The sequence below is a fragment of the Thyridium curvatum genome (genome assembly GCF_004353045.1).
Source record: "Thyridium curvatum strain D216 chromosome Unknown NODE_78_length_193489_cov_84.258686, whole genome shotgun sequence".
NCBI classification, from domain to species: Eukaryota; Fungi; Ascomycota; class Sordariomycetes; order Thyridiales; family Thyridiaceae; genus Thyridium; species Thyridium curvatum.
This window is the reverse complement of record NW_022156833.1, coordinates 106,711-124,281: the sequence shown is the minus strand read 5'-3', so window position 1 is coordinate 124,281 and position 17,571 is coordinate 106,711. Positions and strand designations below refer to the sequence as shown.

Here is a 17,571-nt window from a genome sequence, read left to right as displayed (position 1 = left end):
AATCTAACCGCCTGGACGAAATTGCCCCGGAGGCTATGCAACGACTATACCACGCATCATCTATAATAGTTTACAAAACAAAAAAAATCGAATAACCAAGGAAGCCCAGTGAGTCCCTGTCATAACCTGGACAGAGGGTCCCCACAAGCTCGGTCCACGTCTTCATAGTCTCGACACGCGCGATTCTGGTTCTGGTCTTTCTATAGCTTGGCCTTGGGCGGCTCGACGGTGGGCAGCATCAGGTCGCGGATCTCGCCGGCGGCCTCGTTGAGGTAGAAGCTCATGCGGTTGCTGCCCTGGCCCTTGGAGACGATGTTGAAGTTGAGGCTGCGGGAACACACACACACATGTCAGTCAAATTGCACACAAACACACACACACACAGAGAGAGAGAGAGGGAGAGGGGAGAAGGAGTGGGGGGTTTTCCCATCTTCCCCTCAAGAAAAAAGGGGCAACAAACTCACCTGTTCTCGTTGATCATGTAGGCGATGCCGAAGCCGGCGTCGATGACCTGGCTCCAGCCGTAGCCGTTGAAGTACTCGGAGCTCAGCTGGCTGGTGGACAGGTACCACGAGCTGCTGTAGCCGTAGGCCGGGTCCCTGTAGATGGCGGGCACCTCCTGGCCGGGCTCGAGCAGGCTCTTGAGGCCGAAGAGGTGGCGGTCGACGCCCTTGCCGTCCGAGGCGGCCGTGATGTACTCGACGTGGGAGGCGACGGCCTTGCGGAAGAGGTCGACGCGCGTCTTGTCGTCCGCGGCCGGGTCGGCCATCGAGTTGCACCAGGCGACCGAGGCCTCGGACACGGAGCGGCAGGTCTCGGTGCGGCCCTGCTGGAAGCGGCGGACGGCGGCCGACTCGTAGGTGGGGCGGTTCTTGCCGTACATCTTGTAGTAGGCGAGCTGGATGACCATCTGGACGTAGGCGTCGGGCGAGCAGCGGAACTTCTTGATGAGGCCCTTGCCGTAGCCCTGGTAGGCCTGGATGGCGAGCTCGTGCTGGCCGATGACGTCGTGGAAGTCCCGGGTCGCGCGGTCGATCTCGGCCTGCACCTCCTTGGTGACCTTGAACTGGACCGGGGTCGGCTCGGGGATGTTGGAGCGGACGGTGGGGTCGGAGAAGTCGAGCTTGTTGTTGAAGATGACGTCGTTGACGTAGTCGTTGAGGCGGTGCGTCGGCGTGCCGTCCATCATGCTGTGCTCGCCCATGAAGCCCGAGGTGCCGTTGTCGTTGACGATGAACTGCAGCGGCTTGTCGAACCAGCGGTTGGCGCCGTCGCCGTGCCAGTACTGGTGGGCGCGCTCCTCGAGGGTGACGGGGGCGGCGTCGTCCAGGCAGACGAGGAAGGCGCTGGACTCGATCGTCTCCAGGGCCGCCTTGTTGCCCGAGTGGGCATCGAGGAGGATCTGGCGCGCATCGGTCCAGACGTCGCGGTTCTCGCTGGTCAGGATGCCGACGCTGGGGACGCGAGCCGCACGCTCGTAGATGAGGCGGAACTGAGCCTCGAGCTCCGAGGTGTTGAGCTGTCGGCCGTCCACCTCGTGGGTGACCTTGAAGAACTGGTTCTTTCGGACCGCGACGAAATGCTTGTTCTTGGAGGGATCAAACTTGAGCGGGTAGTCCTTGGGGCGGGCGGCGACACGGCTGCAGTTGAACATGTACTGGTAGCTGTCCATGCAGATGGGAAGCTTCTTCATGTACTCGGGCTCCAGGGTGCCCGAGTCGACCATCTTCTTGAACTCGAGGACGGCGGTGGAGATGGCAGCGGCGCGCTTGGCAGGGTCGCGGCGGCGGCGGTCATCGCGGTGGGAGTAGAAGTAGGAGACATAGGGGACTACGGGGTCCCTGTACGTGAGGTATGCCGCGTCGTTCCACCACTCATAGATCCAGTTCTTGTGCTTGGGATCATCTCTCCTCGCCAGGAGCTTCTTCTGCAGCTCTTGGCCGACGCCGCCGGGCCTGACGAACTCCTCGACCGCCTTCTTGGAGGCAGCCAGCTCGGTGGCCGAAAGCAGGGGCTTGAGGGTCTTGATGTAGCGTTCGGCCGTCTCCTCTAGCGTCGGAACGGGCAGGCGCGGGAGAGAGTCCTGGAAGCGCAGCATGGGGCCCTTGGACTTGTCCTCGACATAGCCTGTTGCGCGGCGCACAATTGGTCAGCCTGGGCGGCTCATATGCGTGTGGATGTGCGATTGGGGACGAGTTTACCTTCAGGAAGGGAGCTGTTGCTCCGTCTGCTTGCGGGAGCCATTGCTGATCTCTAGAAGGGGGGCGCGTGTGTTAGCTGGGTGTGTCTCGGAATATGGCGAGGAAGGCAAATCATACCAATGGTGTCTTTAAGGATCCAAAGCTGCCTCTGAGTAGGGAAGACCTTGCCTCGGACCTTGCAAATGCTGCCAACATCCCAAGCGGTTTGCGACAGGAAGAGCACGTGTACGGGAGTGAGGGCGAGGAGTATGGGGGAAAGAAGGAGAGAGGAAGAAAAGGGACAGAATCGAGTCGTGCTGACGAGAAGTATGCCACGGGCTAGAAGAGTAGAGCCAGAGAAGCCGTGTAGTGCCCCGGAGACGATTTCAAGTCTAAGCTCGCTAGGTTCGGGGACGGCGCCAGCAGCAGCAGCAGCAGCAGATGGGGTTCGCGGGTAATGTGAAAGAAGCCTAGGTAAAGTCGGCGTAGGGTGGGACTGGCAAGCTGGAGAGAGTATGGTGTGTCTACAAGTAGTCTCAATGCTCCGCAATGCGATCTAGAGAGTCCCGCCGGGTTGCTGTGTTGGTGGTCGAGGGCGAAAGTGGCCGTAGGGAGCACCGCGGGCTAGCGGGGGACCGAGCTAGAGCCGGGGTTCTCTGTCCCTCCACTGATCGCGGTGGCCCGAGTCACCACTCACAGCGCATCCCTCGAGCCGAGGTTGAATCTTGGCTGGCTCCATTCTTTGACTCTCGGCCATGCCATTCGATATGCATGTCATGTCCGCTGGAGAAGTCACCGTTAAAAAGCCAGCCCTCTCACACACCCTTCTGCTGGTGGAGGATCGTTTAGCCATGGGCTCGCGAGCCGAGATTGGATGTAGATTGAAACGACCGCATCAGCTGCACGCATCATCCGCACTTCATCTGCATCCGTATCGCACATGCCACGCCACTGAGGTCTTTTTATTCACTTCTGTCGAGATGGGTTCCGTTCCTCCTTGTAATTAACTGCTGTGATGAGTAACACAGTTGTCATGCATGCATGCATGCGTGGGATAGAGGGCTTGATCACTTCTTGTACAAGCAGGTACACCAATCTTATATCTTTTCCGACCTTGCGAGGCAAGGCGTCCACTTGAAGAAATCCCGAGCGCCCGAAACGAAGCGCCGAGTGGGCTGCCTGTCCAATTGCCGTGCCCTTGTACCAGCTGAGGCCACTAACTAGCGCTCGCCTTGGGTATGATGCAACATTTGTCCAGGCACGGCACAGGTCAATCCATCCTTTCGACGTAATCCATCACATGCAAGACGAACCCCAAAATATATCCCAAAACAAAACCACCACCCACAAAGGCAAACATGTCCTCCTGATCATTCGAGCGTATTCGAACCCAGACACACCTGCTACAAGTCACTCCAGAACAATCATATGCGGCCACCCGAATGCTTGCAGACCGGACACCGGCAACCATCGTCGGCAAGAAGTTCGGGGTTGTCGTTGTTGTTATTCTGACAGAACGGGCAGATCTTGAAACCAAAAAGACACATTCAAGAAAAGCAACAATTCACCATCAGAATCGAGCAAAGTCTGGGAAACTCTGCGATCGCGATGAATAACACGTAAAACAACTAAATTTGATGATGACGCCCTAGTAGTTCTTCTTTTTCTTACACCGGAATCCTCTCCCCTTGCCCGCGAGGAAAAAAAGAAGCTTCGAAACTCGCGATGCGATGCAGTTTCGCGCACTTACCCCCCATCGTTGTTGTATGATCCAGACCCAACGCCAAATCTTCCGCCCGGTTAAGAAGGAAAGAAGGAAAAAAGTAATATGAACCCGTACCAGAACTTCCTTAGTGACTCGCAAGACTACCCCTTCGCCGACCCAGCACACTGTTACTCGACGCATTGTCACTCGACGCACTGTTACACATACCCGGCACAATACTAGGGCCCTTCTAAGCCTCGTAGCTCTTGACCTGGGCCTCGGCGCTCAGGGGCTGCACGGAGCCCGTGGCCGGCACAGCCTGGAAGCCCACACGGTCGCCGTCCATGTTGATGTCTTGCACCATCTTGACTCCCTGCTCGCCACCCGCGGCCGCCGCGGCCTTGAGCCCGTCCTCCACCTCGCGCACGCGGCGCTTGAAGGCGAGCCTGTCCAGGAACAGCTGCTGCCGCGCCCTCTCCAGCTCGCGGCGCTCCGCCTGGAGGATCGACTCCATCTCGTTGAAGTACTTGAGCTTCAGCTCCATCTTCTGCAGGGTGACGTTGACAGCCGCCGAAACCAGTCTCGTCATCTCGCGCTCCTCGTGGGAGGCAAGGCCACCGGAACGTGCTGCGATGGATGCCAACGGGATGGATGCCAGGCTTGTCTTTGTGGTCTGGGTCGTCGTCATCGTGGTCGTAGTCGTCGTCGTGGTCTCTTGGCGAATGTCAAGCTCCATAGAGTCGCTGTCCTTTTCTTTGCCTTTGTCTTCGGCCCGTGCCTCCTCAGCATGGCCCGCGTTCTCCAGTCTGTTTCTCAGCCCCTTCTTCAGCTCCTCCACCGACTTGCTGGCTGCAGCTGCCGTGCTGGCGGGGTCGGCAAGGCTGGCGAGGAATCCGATCACAGACATGACCGGGTTGTCGGCCGCATGGAACGGAAGCATGCCACCGTCGCTTCCGAGCATTTGCAGACCCGTGGGCGCGCGCACTGGCTGCTCCGACTCGAGATACTTGTCCTCGATATCCAGTTGCAAGAACTGCAAAACACATTCTTCCCGGGTGCGGGTGCCCACATGGTCTGCGATCTCGCCCCAGTCATCGTCGAATCGCTCAAGTCCCTCGAGGAGCCGTAGAATCTCGGCATCGCTCCAGGGCGCGTCTCGGTCAATGATGGCTGAATAGGTAGGATTCTCCATGCGCGTGTAGGAATTGGTGCTGTGGTTGGCAGGAAGGCGGCCCTCAAGATAGCATGTTGGGCACACATCATGCTTGGACTTGGTAGTCGTGTCGGGTTGGATGCTGTGGTAGTAGATCAGCGTGCAGTCAATGCCGCAATTGTAGCAGCTGATCTTGGCAATCGGGGTCTTTGTCAAGCCCTCGGCGGCTGTGGAGGCGCTCTCTTTCACTCCATTGGCAGCGACAACCTCTCCGTTAGTCTTCGCCTCAGTCTTGTTGAGTTTCGTTCCCTTGGCGTTGGCTTCGTAGATGTTGCGGCCAACCTCGAGGTTCAGATCACTCTTGTCAGCTGGGGTAGCATTGGCTTTGACGTCAGTGTCATAATTCTTCTTGCCTTCAAGGACAGTTGGATCAGACGCTGGCTGCCATGGCTGCAAGCCTCTGGGCGTATCGCAAATGACCCTGAAATGGCCAGTGAATGGAGGGCCAACGTGTGAGGGGCGTTGCTCCGCATCGACCTTTGAAGAGTATTAGCCGTGTTTGAATGACAGTAAAGGTCTCGGCAACTTACTTGGTAGTTGATCAGTCCCCATTGCTCGAGGAAAGCATGCACTCGCATGATTGCGCAGACATCGCCGGCCAGATTACGCCTGCAGGCAGTGACGGTCAGATACTCTACGGGATTCAGTCGGTACGTGTTGATCATAAAGTCTCTGTAGTCCTTGTAGACGGCGGGCGTCTTGCTCCGGTTGCGATTGTTGAAGAATTCCGGGAGCGCCTTGCGCTCAATGCTGTGGATCGCATTCATGTCGAACCAAGTGCTGTAGCTGGGCAGCACAATCGCGTGCGTCTGAGAGATGAGATGCTCGCGAGCAGCGTTCTCGGCGCTTTCCTTGGTCTTCGCTTCGGAACCCTCGCCCTCGGCGGCACCGTCAGCCCCCTCTTGAGCTTGGCCTTCTTTGGCCTCGCCCTTGGCCTCTCCCATCTCTTCATCCTCTCGCGTGGCTGTAGTCGTCTCAGGAGCAGGGCCGTCGGGCGCATCGAGGGGGTTGTCAGATGCAGCAACCGGGGCAGGCGTGGTGCTATCTTGCTTGATCACAGGCTCTGTTGCGCTGCCCTCACCCATTTGGACATCTATGGGGATGGTCGCGTTAGTGGAGCGACACTCGAGAGGCTGGGCGGGCTTGTTCCAGGAGAATTGAGGGACTGACCTTCATTTTCAGTGCCGGCAGCAGGTACGTCTGATTGCAGGGGAGGTTGGGCTAGGATAGGGTTGCTGTTTGGTGATGCGCCATTGGCAGGGCTGCCGTAGTTGACAGATCCCTCATCCATCGCGAAGGTGTGTAATGCGATTCAGGGAGAATGGCAGGGGGGAACAAGTAAATGGCGGGAGCCAAAAAGAACGATCGAAAGTACGTCGTGACAAAACAAAGGATGGAGGAAAAGATATCGCGATTACTCAGAGAAATGTTTGACGGCGACTGGGGATGGTTGCTGTCGCGAATCGCACTATGCGGATGGCCCTCGACGTCGTGCTCTCTCGTCTGGAGAAGGCTGGCTGGCTGGATCGCGTTTGGAAAAAATCCGGCGCGACATTGGCTTGGCCTGAGAGCGAGAGGGTTGATGCCTTGCGTGCCTGGCGTGGAACAAGACACTCCTGCCTGCTTGATTAGGTAAGTCAATCACGGGCAGGGGCATGGGCTAGTCGCGGGTGGCCCGTGCGGCTGCGCTTCCGACTTTCGTCTGGTAGCCTCGGGCCGTGTAAAGCCGCAATGACGGACAAGCTGGGTGGGTTTGGCCCGTTGTATCCCGCATCAACCCTCCTCTTACTCTCTGTCGGTGCTCGAAGACAAACAACAAATTCGCAGAATCAAGAATCCAATTGATATCTGCAAGATGTTGTCGGCCACGAGAAGAGCTGTCTGGGCACAGAGCAGGTCCCGTCTGGCGCAGCCGAGCTGCCCAGCTTACTCCTTCAGCCCCTCCGCACTTCGGAGGCTCGCATCGTCCCTGGCGATTCTGGAGCAGCGGGATGGCAAGCTCAACCACGGCTCCTTGAGCGCCATCACGGCCGCGCAGAAGCTGGGAGGATCGGTGCACGCATTCGTTGCCGGCAGCAACGTCAAGCCGGTGGCAGAGGAGGCTGCCAAGGTAGACGGCGTGGAGAAGATCATCGCCGTTGAGAACGCCGCCTACGAGAAGGTGTGTGCCACACGCATGCCGCCGTTGAGCGTGGCAGACATCGATACTAATGAAGCGCTTCAATCCAGGGCCTTCCCGAGAACTACGCCCCTCTGCTGGTCGAGAACATTAAGAAGGGCGGATACACCCACATCATTGCCGGCCACACTGCCTTCGGCAAGAACCTGTTGCCCCGTGTCGCTGCCCTCCTAGATTCGCAACAAATCTCCGACATCACTGGCATCGAGAACGAGACCACCTTCGTACGTCCCATCTACGCCGGCAACGCCATCGCCACCGTCGAGTCGTCCGATCCCGTCAAGGTCATCACCATCCGAGGAACTGCCTTTGCGCCTGCCGAGGTTGCCAGCGGCTCGGCCGCTGTGGAGGACGGTGTCGACTCCAAGCCGGAGAGCCCAACCGAATGGGTTTCCGAAGAGCTTGCCAAGTCTGACCGGCCAGACCTGGCGACCGCCGGCAAGGTCGTCTCGGGCGGCCGGGGTCTGAAGTCCAAGGAGGAGTTCGACAGGATTATGCAGCCGCTGGCTGATTCTCTCGGTGCCGCCATCGGTGCCTCGCGCGCCGCTGTGGACAGTGGGTACGCCGACAACAGTCTGCAGGTTGGCCAGACAGGCAAGGTCGTTGCGCCGCAGATGTACATGGCTGTCGGCATCTCTGGTGCCATTCAGCACTTGGCTGGTATGAAGGACAGCAAGGTCATCGCTGCCATCAACAAGGATGCGGATGCCCCTATTTTCCAGGTCGCGGATGTCGGCCTTGTTGGTGATCTGTTTGAGAAGGTTCCGGAGCTCACTGAGAAGCTGAAGAAGGCGTGAGTTTATACAGGTTCTATTTTTGGCTAGGTTGCAGGAAAATATACAATAATTCGTACAGTGGTGTCGAGCTGGGGAGGCTCCTATGACAAGATATCCAACATCTCCGTGGTTGTGGTGAATTTCTCTCTCTCCTTACCCTGGGCCTGACCTCTGCTCCTTTCCGCTTGGTCGATGCGCTGCCAGTCCTTCCACTGGACGACCCTTGCACCGTCAGCATCGCCTTCGCTCAGAACCCCTTCCCAGCCCGATTTCTGGCCGGAGTATTCTTTTTCAAGGAACGCGGCCCCGGAGGCCCAGTCGCTGGCTATCACATCGCCGGTGGTAAAAGCATCCTCCATGGTAGAGGCGATGACCCCAGTCGGACCGCGCTTAACCCATCCCGCGCAGTAGAGTCCCGGGTAGTGAGCTTGCTCCATGGTAGCTGCGACTGTTCTTGTCTCCCTCACGACTCGACCGAGCCCATCGTTGGCGATGACGCCTCTGCGCTCGTCGAAAGGAATGTCAAGCTCTGAAAATCCCTGCAGAGGTTCGGATCTATAGCCGATGGATCGGAATACGAGCGAGGAAGGTAGCTGCGTCGTCTGGCCTGTCCCGGCCGCGTGAGCGTTCGGCTCAAAGGTGGATGACAGCGAGGTACGCTCAAATACAGTGGCTCCCACTCTCGATGCGTCGCTATCGCTGGCCAGAAAGCTCCGGGGACTTAGGCAAAAGTCCAAGGACCAAGACTTGGGAGTCACCTTTGCATTAGCCGCCGAGCCCTTGACTAACATCTCCATCAAGCGTCTTGGAGCTCTAGGCAGGGTCTTGAGATCCTCTGGTATGAGACTCCGATCAACAGGGTGGAAGCCCACATCAGGAAGCTTCATGAGCTCTCGGGCCTCTTTGATCGTAAATGCCGCCTGTGTATTCCCTCATTAGACTACAGGCTTGGAGGAGTGGAATAGAATAACAAATAGATATGTAGATGTAACGTACCTGTAAAGCCCCGCGACGTCCGACAACGTGAACCCTTTTTATGCGACTCTTGGAGAGTGTTTCAATGGCGTGATCGGCAATGTCCGTCTTTCTCAGCTTGTCGACATCCTCAAGCAGCATCCTGGCACAGTCGAGCGCAACATTGCCCTGCCCTATGATGACAGCCTCGTCGCCGCTGGTGAGGTCGGGTGCCAGGCCTGCCCACTCGGGCAGGCCGTTGTACCAGCTCACAAACTCACGAGCAGAGTACACGCCCTTGAGCGACTCGCCGGGGACTCCAAGCTTCCTGTCTTTAGAGGCACCGTAGGAAAAGACTACTGCATCGTAATGTCGCAGGACTGACGCCAGAGAGATGCTTCCACCCCCTTGGTGGGTGCTCGGATGGCCAACTGAGACATTGCCAATAAAGGTGAAATCTGGCGAAGTTGCGACTTCTTCGAATTTCTCCTGACAATTCTGCGGTCCAGTCCACAGCAGTCAGAAAACCTTGTATGATGAGGGCATCCTCGAGGCTCGCCTTGCAGAGGGCACATCAGTGTGGATGGCATACCTTGACTTCTGGGTGGTCTGGAGCAACGCCAAATCTCACCAGGCCATACGGGACAGGCAGAGCCTCGTACATGTCTACCTTGGCGCCTTGGATTCTCGACATGACGCGGTAAGCGGTGTAAAAGCCGGCCGGGCCGGAGCCGACAACGGCCATGCGCAAAGGTCGATCATGGCGATTCGCAGCTGCTGTCGCATAGGAGCGTGTCCGAGGTGACAAAGGCGAGAAGCTGGCCCGCAGAGCGTGCCGGCAAGAGGCGCAAATTGCCCGCGATGCTACAGGAGCGTGCATGGCTATGGCGCATGTCTGACGGTATCGTAAATCTGGCTAGCAGACGGAGAGAAAGACCAAATCACAGCGATGCAATTTGTAATTGAGCTGGCGCAACGTTCAGACGAGGATCAAGGTTCCGAGTCCTGAGTTTGGAATTGGGAGGTTTTATTCTGGGTCGAATCTCGTCGGCGATATCGCCTTTTCAAGTCCTGAGATTGACTCATCAGCTCACTACTTTGGATGTTCCCGGGTTTTTGTAGTTCAATTTGACCATCAAGAGTCAAAAATAATTTATCCTGAAAAGTACTATGAGAACCAGTCTAGTATTATCTAGACATTGGCTACGATGCTCATCGTTATGAAGTGCAACTCTTTCATTCTCTCAAGGATGAGCTTGCAGGTATTTCCAGTCAGTGGTTTATACTTGAATTAGCGAGCTAGCAAGTACCTAGAGGTACCTAAGGAACCTGGGGTTCAAGATCAGTCAGGACCACAACCACCATCCTCCATACCCGGTTCCTATTCGATGGTGTATCAATCAAGCAGGCTGTTTGAAGCACTCTGTGAAAAGGTTAAACGCCAAAAAAAGAGGACAGGAATACTCAAATGTTCTATTTTTAAACCCAGGTAGTGGTCGGACTCCCAATTGGGGGAAGGCAGCAAAGATGTCATCGTTGGACTCGACTGTTGCTATGCCAACGGACCTTCATGCCGCCAACACACGAGCTTCCCGTCCCTCCATCAGCCTTCCTCACCACCTCCCCGCATTCCTCACAGCTCTTAAGATGCTCTAGAGATATTACCAGCATTCCAGTCGTTATAGTTCGGCCGCGTGGCAGCATACACTCGCTCGTTGGTGACATTCCACGCTCACGTCGTCGTCGAACCAGCAAGAATGGGCCCTCAGCAGCCCTTTCTCTACGAATCCGACAAGGTCGACTCTCGTTTTCCGACCTCGAGCTTCGATCCCAAGGCCGTCACTCGCGCCAGCTGGGAGCCAAAGCCCAAGAAGCCCAAGCAGAATGGCCCTCTCATCTCGATCAACAGGCATCCCGAGTAAGTCAACCCGTGCATCATTCCTTTATGCCAGTGCCCTCGACTAACACAGTGTTAGTGCTCATGAAGTCATCGGCCAGCGACGTCCATTCAGGACGCTGGGCCACCGCACGAAGGCATGGATCAAGGGCATGAGGAAAGTGCAGCTGGGTCTGCGCGTCCTCGAGATGATTGGTGCCGCAGGCATCTTGACCCTTATGATCCTCATCAACCATGTCAGTGACCTGGTCGCATGGGTTGCTAGAATTACGGTACGTAGTCGAACCGCGCCAAAACCACGTAGGAGGAAAAGACAAACGACTGACAAACCCCATCTAGGCCGGCGTGGTCATCGTCCACTGTGTGTACGGTATCTATCACTTGTCACGGCACGCCGGCGGCCGCACTCCCGCTTCGAGTGCCGCATACCAGCTCTTCGCTGCCGTCTCGGACCTCTGCGTTCTGCCGCTGTACACCTACGTGTGTCTCTCGACCCGAAATAGCAGCGAAGGATGGGGCACTCTCGTGGCGAACGAGACTCTCCTCCCCAAGTACTTCATCCCGGCGCTCTACTACACCCTGATCGGCGCAGGGGGGCTGCACCTGCTCTCCCTGGCCATCGGACTGTGGCTGGCTCTCAAGTTCCGGCAGATCACCCGCATGCCGCCCGACATGAACCCCCTCGAGGCGCACCTGACTTCCAGGGCGCACAAGCGGAACAAGTCGTCCGTCGCTACGAGCAGCACCTTCTCCGAGAGCGAGAAGCGCCTCTCGACGCCCCTGGAAGACCGCCGCCGCTCCGGCATGCCGTACCAGGACCTGTCCCGCCCGCCCAGCATCCCGTTCACCCACACCCGGACCGGCTCGTCCACGAGCCTGCACTCGCGCGACTCCCGCCTCGACCTCCCCAGCCGCCAGTACCAGATCCCCGCCAGCAACCGCAGCTCACCGCGCAGCTCCCTCGCCCCCTCGGAGCTCGACCGCAGCGGCATGAAGCGCATGTCCCACTCGCCCCTCGTCAGCGGCGGCCCCGATCGCCGCTCCGGAGGAGGCCTGGCCTCGCGCGCCTCGTACATCGAGATCCCGCTGCACGAGACGGGCTCCCCCCGCGCGAGCACCGGCACCGTGGCCTCGCAGGTGACGATCCAGTCGGCCGGGCCGACGGCGCAGCCCCGCGCCGCCAAGTTCACCGAGGCCTGGTACACGTCCGAGTCGCTCATCAACCGCACCCAGCAGCGCAACAAGGCCATCAACACCATGATGCTGCAGGCCTCGAGCAAGAGGCGCAACTACGAGGCCGTCCACCAGCGCGGCGGCGCCGAAGACGATTCCGACTCCGACGCGTCGGACAGGGACGAGAACGCCTACGACCTCGGCGGCCTCGGCGCGCGGGGCAACGGCATGCAGACGCCCGAGCAGCAGCAGCAGACCCAACAAGACCATCCCAACCCGCTGCGGTCGAACCCCATGGCCCAGCGGCCCAGGACCCCGTACTACCGCCCCGCCATGGGCGAGGTGAGCAGCAACGCGCGCAGCGCCAGCGGCAGCCAGGACATCGCGGACGCGCAGGAGCAGAGATCCGCCGACTCGCCGCGGCCGCTGTCCACTGCGAGCAGCAGCAAGAAGAGGCACACGTGGGCGCCGCAGCCGCAGCCGCGGAACCGCGACAGCTCCATCCAGCCCGACAGCGGCTTCTACTCCAAGCCCTACGGCGAGCTCAAGTCGGCGACGCCGCCCATCATGGTGGGCTCCGGCCGCCAGGTGTCCTCGGGCAACGACTACGACCTCGGAGAGCGCGCGTTGTTCCCGCGGCAGAGGGGCGTCAGCGGCAAGATTGCCGAGGAGGGCAGGGCCGGGCTCGGACAGAATGGGTTTTCTTCTCGGTTCTCGGTGCTGAATGCGTGAAGAGGAGGATTATGGATTCGGATGATGGCAAGGGGAGGAGGGGAAGGAAGGCAGGCTGATAGGGGGGGAGGCTTGGTTCAGGAAGCTGTGCGCGGGGGATAAAGCCTGATATTTTGGGATCTGGACTATGGGGCGTCACATCATGTTGGGATGCCAACCAAGGAGTTATTGCTTGTACATTTAGGGTCTCGCTTTTCTGGGGCCGATTCGGGTATCTCAAGGGAAACGAGGAGAATTAGGGGGATTAATGAAATTCATGCACTTGTCAATTGGCGACTGATCGAACCAAGAATAACTCTGTGATATCTTGTACATGGTTCCGAATACATCTGGACTCTACCGCATCCAGCAACATTACATGCCGTTACCTCTGACATAGCCTGCCCAATCTACGGGGCTGCCGGCCTCTTCAAAGTCATCGCCTTCCACCCAGCCGCGCTCATTCCAGGTGCTCAGGCCGCAGAGATGCCTCATGGTCGGCCTCCCGTGGGGGCAATTCCACGGCTTCTCCATGCCGCCCATATGCCTGACGACCTTGGTCATCTGCTTCTGGGACAGCGCTTTCCCGATCATGATGCTGCTTCTGCACGCTCGCATGGCGAACATCTTGCGCACCCGGGCGGGCCTAGGCACCGTGGTGGCGCTGGTGTGCTCTGCCAGGAGCGAGATGAGCTCCTCCAAGTCGACCAGGGAGAAGGTCGTCTCCCGGCTGAGTGGCAGGGCCAGGAGCTGGCACCTAGAGCCAACAGGTTTGTCCCCTGACTCATCGACGCTAACAATGAACCCGTTGGCTTCGAGTGCTGCTTTGTGTTCTAGAATGATCTCTTCCTCGATGGCCGTGAGCTCGAGGGTCTTGGGCTGCACCAATCGCTGAGACTGGACCACGGTATGCGCCTGAAGCCTCTCGAAGTTGTACTTCTCATCTGAGGCATGCTGGTCGATGATGAAGAGCTCGTCATCCTGTGCGCGTGGCATGCTGGTATCGTCATCCATCGGCTTCGCAGCTTCGCGAACGGCAAGGATGAAACCCAAGTTGAACTGGCCAATGATCCGCATCCTGTCAAAGTCGGTTTTCGAAATCGCGAGTGAGAGCTTTTCCTCGGGATCCGCGGCATCGAGGCCGCCTCTAGCGATGCTACTGGGCGTCCGCTCAGCGAGAGAGTCGATTGCCGACTGCCACTTCTCCAGCTGTCTCCGCAGGTCGTCTTCGTCGGTCTTATGTCGTTGGAGCATATGCACTGTGGAGTCTTTTCTCCTGGTGTTGCCTTTGATGAATACTTGGCCGCGTTTTTCGCTCTGATCGGTGGGTGCTTGCGCTGTTTCTTCTGCAGCCTTGATCATTTCTTGCACTTTCTGTTCCTCTTGAGCTTTCTTCTCCTCTTCGTCAATGTATTCGTCATCTCCCGCTCCCTCGGCGCAGGCATCATCACTCAGGGCGTCTGAAGTAACAAAGTCATCTCTACTGATCTCTTCGGATAGGGCGCGTCCTGCTGCATCGACCTCTTCACTGGGCGACCGAGAAACTTCCTCTACCTCCTCAGATTGCTGGACGAATAGTTCCTCGTCTTCGGACTCTTCCTCTTCCTCTTCCTCTTCTTCTTCCTCTTCTTCTTCTTCTTCTTCGGCAGGCTGTAAATCTTCTGACACTTGATCCGGGTCTGTGGCCGAATCGGAAGCATCAGGAGAAGCGGCTCCCGAGTTTGCAGAAAACATTTGCGTCAGTCGTCCACCAAACGACGGTACCTTGGCATTCGGCTTCTTGCGGGATGTCGCCTGATGCGAACTGGCCTGCAGTGCATTGCTGTCGAGCTTCGCCCTTTTGAATGTTGAGCCAATAACACTAGTAACAGTCTCGTCGCCTATGGTAATTGTGGCCACACTAGGTGGGCGTTTGAATCGTCTCGAGGGGGAAATCTGGTGGACCACGGTTGCCTGAGACCGTGACGGCGTTGATACGGCAGGTATTGGTTGTTCCTGCAACTCGGCCTCCTGGTGCATCGTCAAACTGCCGTCGCCGCCGGTGACATCATAGTCGTGCCTTGATTCACCTATGGTGTGACTGGAGCTGACATTATCGAATTGTCGAGACGAGCTTGCTTGGCCCCCTGTTGAACGTAGCGCAGACGGCGAATCATCTTCAAAGCCTTGAACGCTTTCAACCCGGACAGCTTGCATGCCTGTCGCAGTATTCCCGTCCCGCCTGAATCTGCGTATGGAGTTTGAAGTCGCCTCAGTCGGTTCCTCCTCCCCTGAGTCATCTGAACTGTTTTGTCTCGCAAGTGTGGTTTCGTCAACGGGCGATGATCTCCTCTCAACCCAATTAGCCAACATATTGCTCCCATGGCTTTTGATTGGTGGGGTTTGCTTGGCCCTGGAGGCTCTGTTTCCATGGGACATGCCATCGTCGCTGGCATCTAGGGTCGTTGGGAGGCGATCCGATCCGTCGATATGAGACGAATCAACACCGGTGAGAGTTGGTGAGCCACCGTCAACAGACGCGTTTGTACCTCCATCAGAGCCCAAGGTTTTTCCTTTGCTTAAAGTAGGCGCTATGAACGACGTCATCTTCTGGGCGGGATGTTGCGATATAGGCACCGTGACATCTTGCATCTCAAAGAGTTCGATGAGGGACTCCCTCAAATTGTCCAGCATTCTGCCCTGGTCATGAAGGAGGATGGTTCTTTTGTCGGGGCTCACATTGACATCGTAGAGATGGGTATCGAGCTGAATATCCGCAAATATGAAGGGTGACTGGGACACGTTGTATGACTTATACACCTCATTGAAGACCTTAGCAAATTGAGGTAGGTGGCAAGGCCTGCTGTTGACGTAGAACATCTGCCTATCCGGCGTCTGCCTGCCTTCACCATGAGCCGGCCGCGACACATGGCCAACGATCAGGACCTGGTGTGGCTCGTTCGATTGGCCAGACCACTTCTGGGCACCAGTTGCGGTGGGTTGGAGTTCCAGCTTCAGGTCAAGCTTGATCAGCGCGCTCATCGTCTTTGCGCCGAACACGTTGATGATGTTTTCGCGAGTGGATGCATTGCCCCTGGTCGAGAAAAGCACAATGCGTTTGCCTTTGGTCGGTTGTTGAGAAACAGAGAATTTGACACCAGTCTGAACGCAGGCGTACTGATTGAGGAGATTGACAACCTTGCCCCATTCGCGTTTGATGTTTCGCTCGAGCTCCCGTCGCCTGACTGGCAAGTTCTTGAATATCTTCTCGACAATGACAGTTGTGCCTTTCTGGGAAGCAACGATGCTTGTGGACGTGAGCTTTCCAGAAGTTTCAAATTCAAGTTTCGTGCCCTTGGGGACGTCGCCTTGAAGACAGGTGATGACAGTAAAATTTGACAATGCACATAGTGATGAGAGAGCCTCTCCGCGGAAGCCAAACGTTTGAAGGCTGGTCAAATCTGCATATGTCGATAGTTTTGAGGTGTAATGTTTCAGTGCCAGACTTTGATAGTTTTGAGGCGATATTCCAGAGCCGTTGTCTTGCACTTCTATCAGATCCAGGCCCTGGTTCTTGAACCGGACTTCTACTCATCCTCAAGGGTCAGAAAAGCGAGCATGTCGTCAGGACCAACGGAGACTTGCCTATGTTGGTAGCCCCGGCATCGAGACTGTTCTCCACAAGCTCTTTTGCAACAGAACAAAGGTCGACAATGACCTGGCCGGATTGTATTTGATGAACCTGAAGAATGCGTTAGCCATCTGGCAGTCAAACCATGCATGTATACACTGTGGCATCACATACTGTACTAGGCTCGATGGCTTTGATGGTTGCTGATGCTGCCATTGTCATGAGAATAGAATGGCCCTCCGTAACGACTTGGCCACTCTGGTGGCTTCTGCCTGACAGCTCGTGTGTCCCCGGCACACCAAGCCTACATTGAAGGTTGACGTCAAGCAATCAGTCAACAAGCTCAACAACACGGGCAGCCTCTAGGGGCAGTGGTGGTTATTGAAAGTAAGGCATGTACAGTTTGAATGGCGACAATGCCGGCGTGTCTGATGTCACTCAACACACAGTGCTCCGGTCTCCCTGCTGCGACGCGTTGTCGCGTAAAGAGGCCCTTAGCTGATAAGGATGCCTACCAGATAAGGGTTAGGGGATTATTCGGGGTACATGTACCAGACGTCCAAAAGGCGGGCGGTTGAGAACCACCCTTATCTAAGGTACTGCCTGTACCTACCTACAAAGGTACATAATCCACTTGCTACGGCGGACATGCGGAAGAATTTGAAAAGGCAGGACGCTTGGTAATTCGGACGATAGTACTTGCAGTGGAACGTCGTCGTGTCTCACAGAGACGTATAGGTAGTGTAGCGCTCCTGAAACTCCATTGCGTAAGTGTCGAACTGGAAGTACGCATGTCCTTGGCATGCCAAGACGCACGTGCTGAACTGGATCAACTACATGCGACATTTCTTCGGTCCTAACTCTGCTCGGAGCAATTGTCCATTGCTGGTTTGTGGAAGAACTTCATGATGTGGGCTACTGGAACCCGAAGGCGCCGCCGGGTGAGTGAGGCCCTGAGTCAAACTTCCCAGCCTTCCCGGCTGAAAAACAGTGCGTCCTGCATCTGCTAGCCGTGTCGGATGTACCGCCTGCTGGCGGAAGAGACCACACGGCTCAGGGAGCATGAATAAAAGGTAGGCGCTGGGTGAGGTGATATGAAGTGTGCCATTCGTCTTTTGTCGATAGCAGCATTTATCTGAAAGCGTGGATTTACGAAGCGAGAGTCTACCGTCC

The 17,571-nt window shown here is 57.0% G+C and overlaps 6 protein-coding genes across 6 annotated transcripts; 2 read left to right on the top strand and 4 right to left on the bottom strand.

Moving 5' to 3' along the window:
• Nucleotides 1-200: 200 nt before the first annotated feature.
• E0L32_010084 (uncharacterized protein) lies at nt 201-2,958 on the bottom strand (the record flags this gene model as incomplete). Its single annotated transcript, XM_031132664.1, has 4 exons — nt 201-327; nt 465-2,127; nt 2,319-2,676; nt 2,878-2,958. 4 exons carry the CDS (start codon nt 2,956-2,958, stop codon nt 201-203), a joined length of 2,229 nt encoding a protein of 742 aa, XP_030990178.1.
• Nucleotides 2,959-4,135: 1,177 nt separating this feature from the next.
• Nucleotides 4,136-6,389, bottom strand: E0L32_010083 (uncharacterized protein; the record flags this gene model as incomplete). Its single annotated transcript, XM_031132662.1, has 3 exons — nt 4,136-5,575; nt 5,629-6,191; nt 6,269-6,389. The coding sequence occupies 3 exons, from the start codon at nt 6,387-6,389 to the stop codon at nt 4,136-4,138; spliced, it is 2,124 nt and encodes a 707-aa protein (XP_030990177.1).
• A 564-nt stretch (nt 6,390-6,953) lies between these two features.
• Nucleotides 6,954-8,074, top strand: E0L32_010082 (uncharacterized protein; the record flags this gene model as incomplete). The annotated part of the gene is made up of 2 exons (XM_031132661.1): nt 6,954-7,259; nt 7,328-8,074. 2 exons carry the CDS (start codon nt 6,954-6,956, stop codon nt 8,072-8,074), a joined length of 1,053 nt encoding a protein of 350 aa, XP_030990176.1.
• An 80-nt stretch (nt 8,075-8,154) lies between these two features.
• E0L32_010081 (uncharacterized protein) lies at nt 8,155-9,887 on the bottom strand (the record flags this gene model as incomplete). The annotated part of the gene is made up of 3 exons (XM_031132660.1): nt 8,155-8,973; nt 9,050-9,505; nt 9,600-9,887. The coding sequence occupies 3 exons, from the start codon at nt 9,885-9,887 to the stop codon at nt 8,155-8,157; spliced, it is 1,563 nt and encodes a 520-aa protein (XP_030990175.1).
• An 877-nt stretch (nt 9,888-10,764) lies between these two features.
• On the top strand, nt 10,765-12,809 carry E0L32_010080 (uncharacterized protein; the record flags this gene model as incomplete). The annotated part of the gene is made up of 3 exons (XM_031132659.1): nt 10,765-10,925; nt 10,984-11,176; nt 11,244-12,809. 3 exons carry the CDS (start codon nt 10,765-10,767, stop codon nt 12,807-12,809), a joined length of 1,920 nt encoding a protein of 639 aa, XP_030990174.1.
• Nucleotides 12,810-13,163: 354 nt separating this feature from the next.
• On the bottom strand, nt 13,164-16,614 carry E0L32_010079 (uncharacterized protein; the record flags this gene model as incomplete). The annotated part of the gene is made up of 3 exons (XM_031132658.1): nt 13,164-16,218; nt 16,403-16,509; nt 16,573-16,614. 3 exons carry the CDS (start codon nt 16,612-16,614, stop codon nt 13,164-13,166), a joined length of 3,204 nt encoding a protein of 1,067 aa, XP_030990173.1.
• Nucleotides 16,615-17,571: the final 957 nt, after the last annotated feature.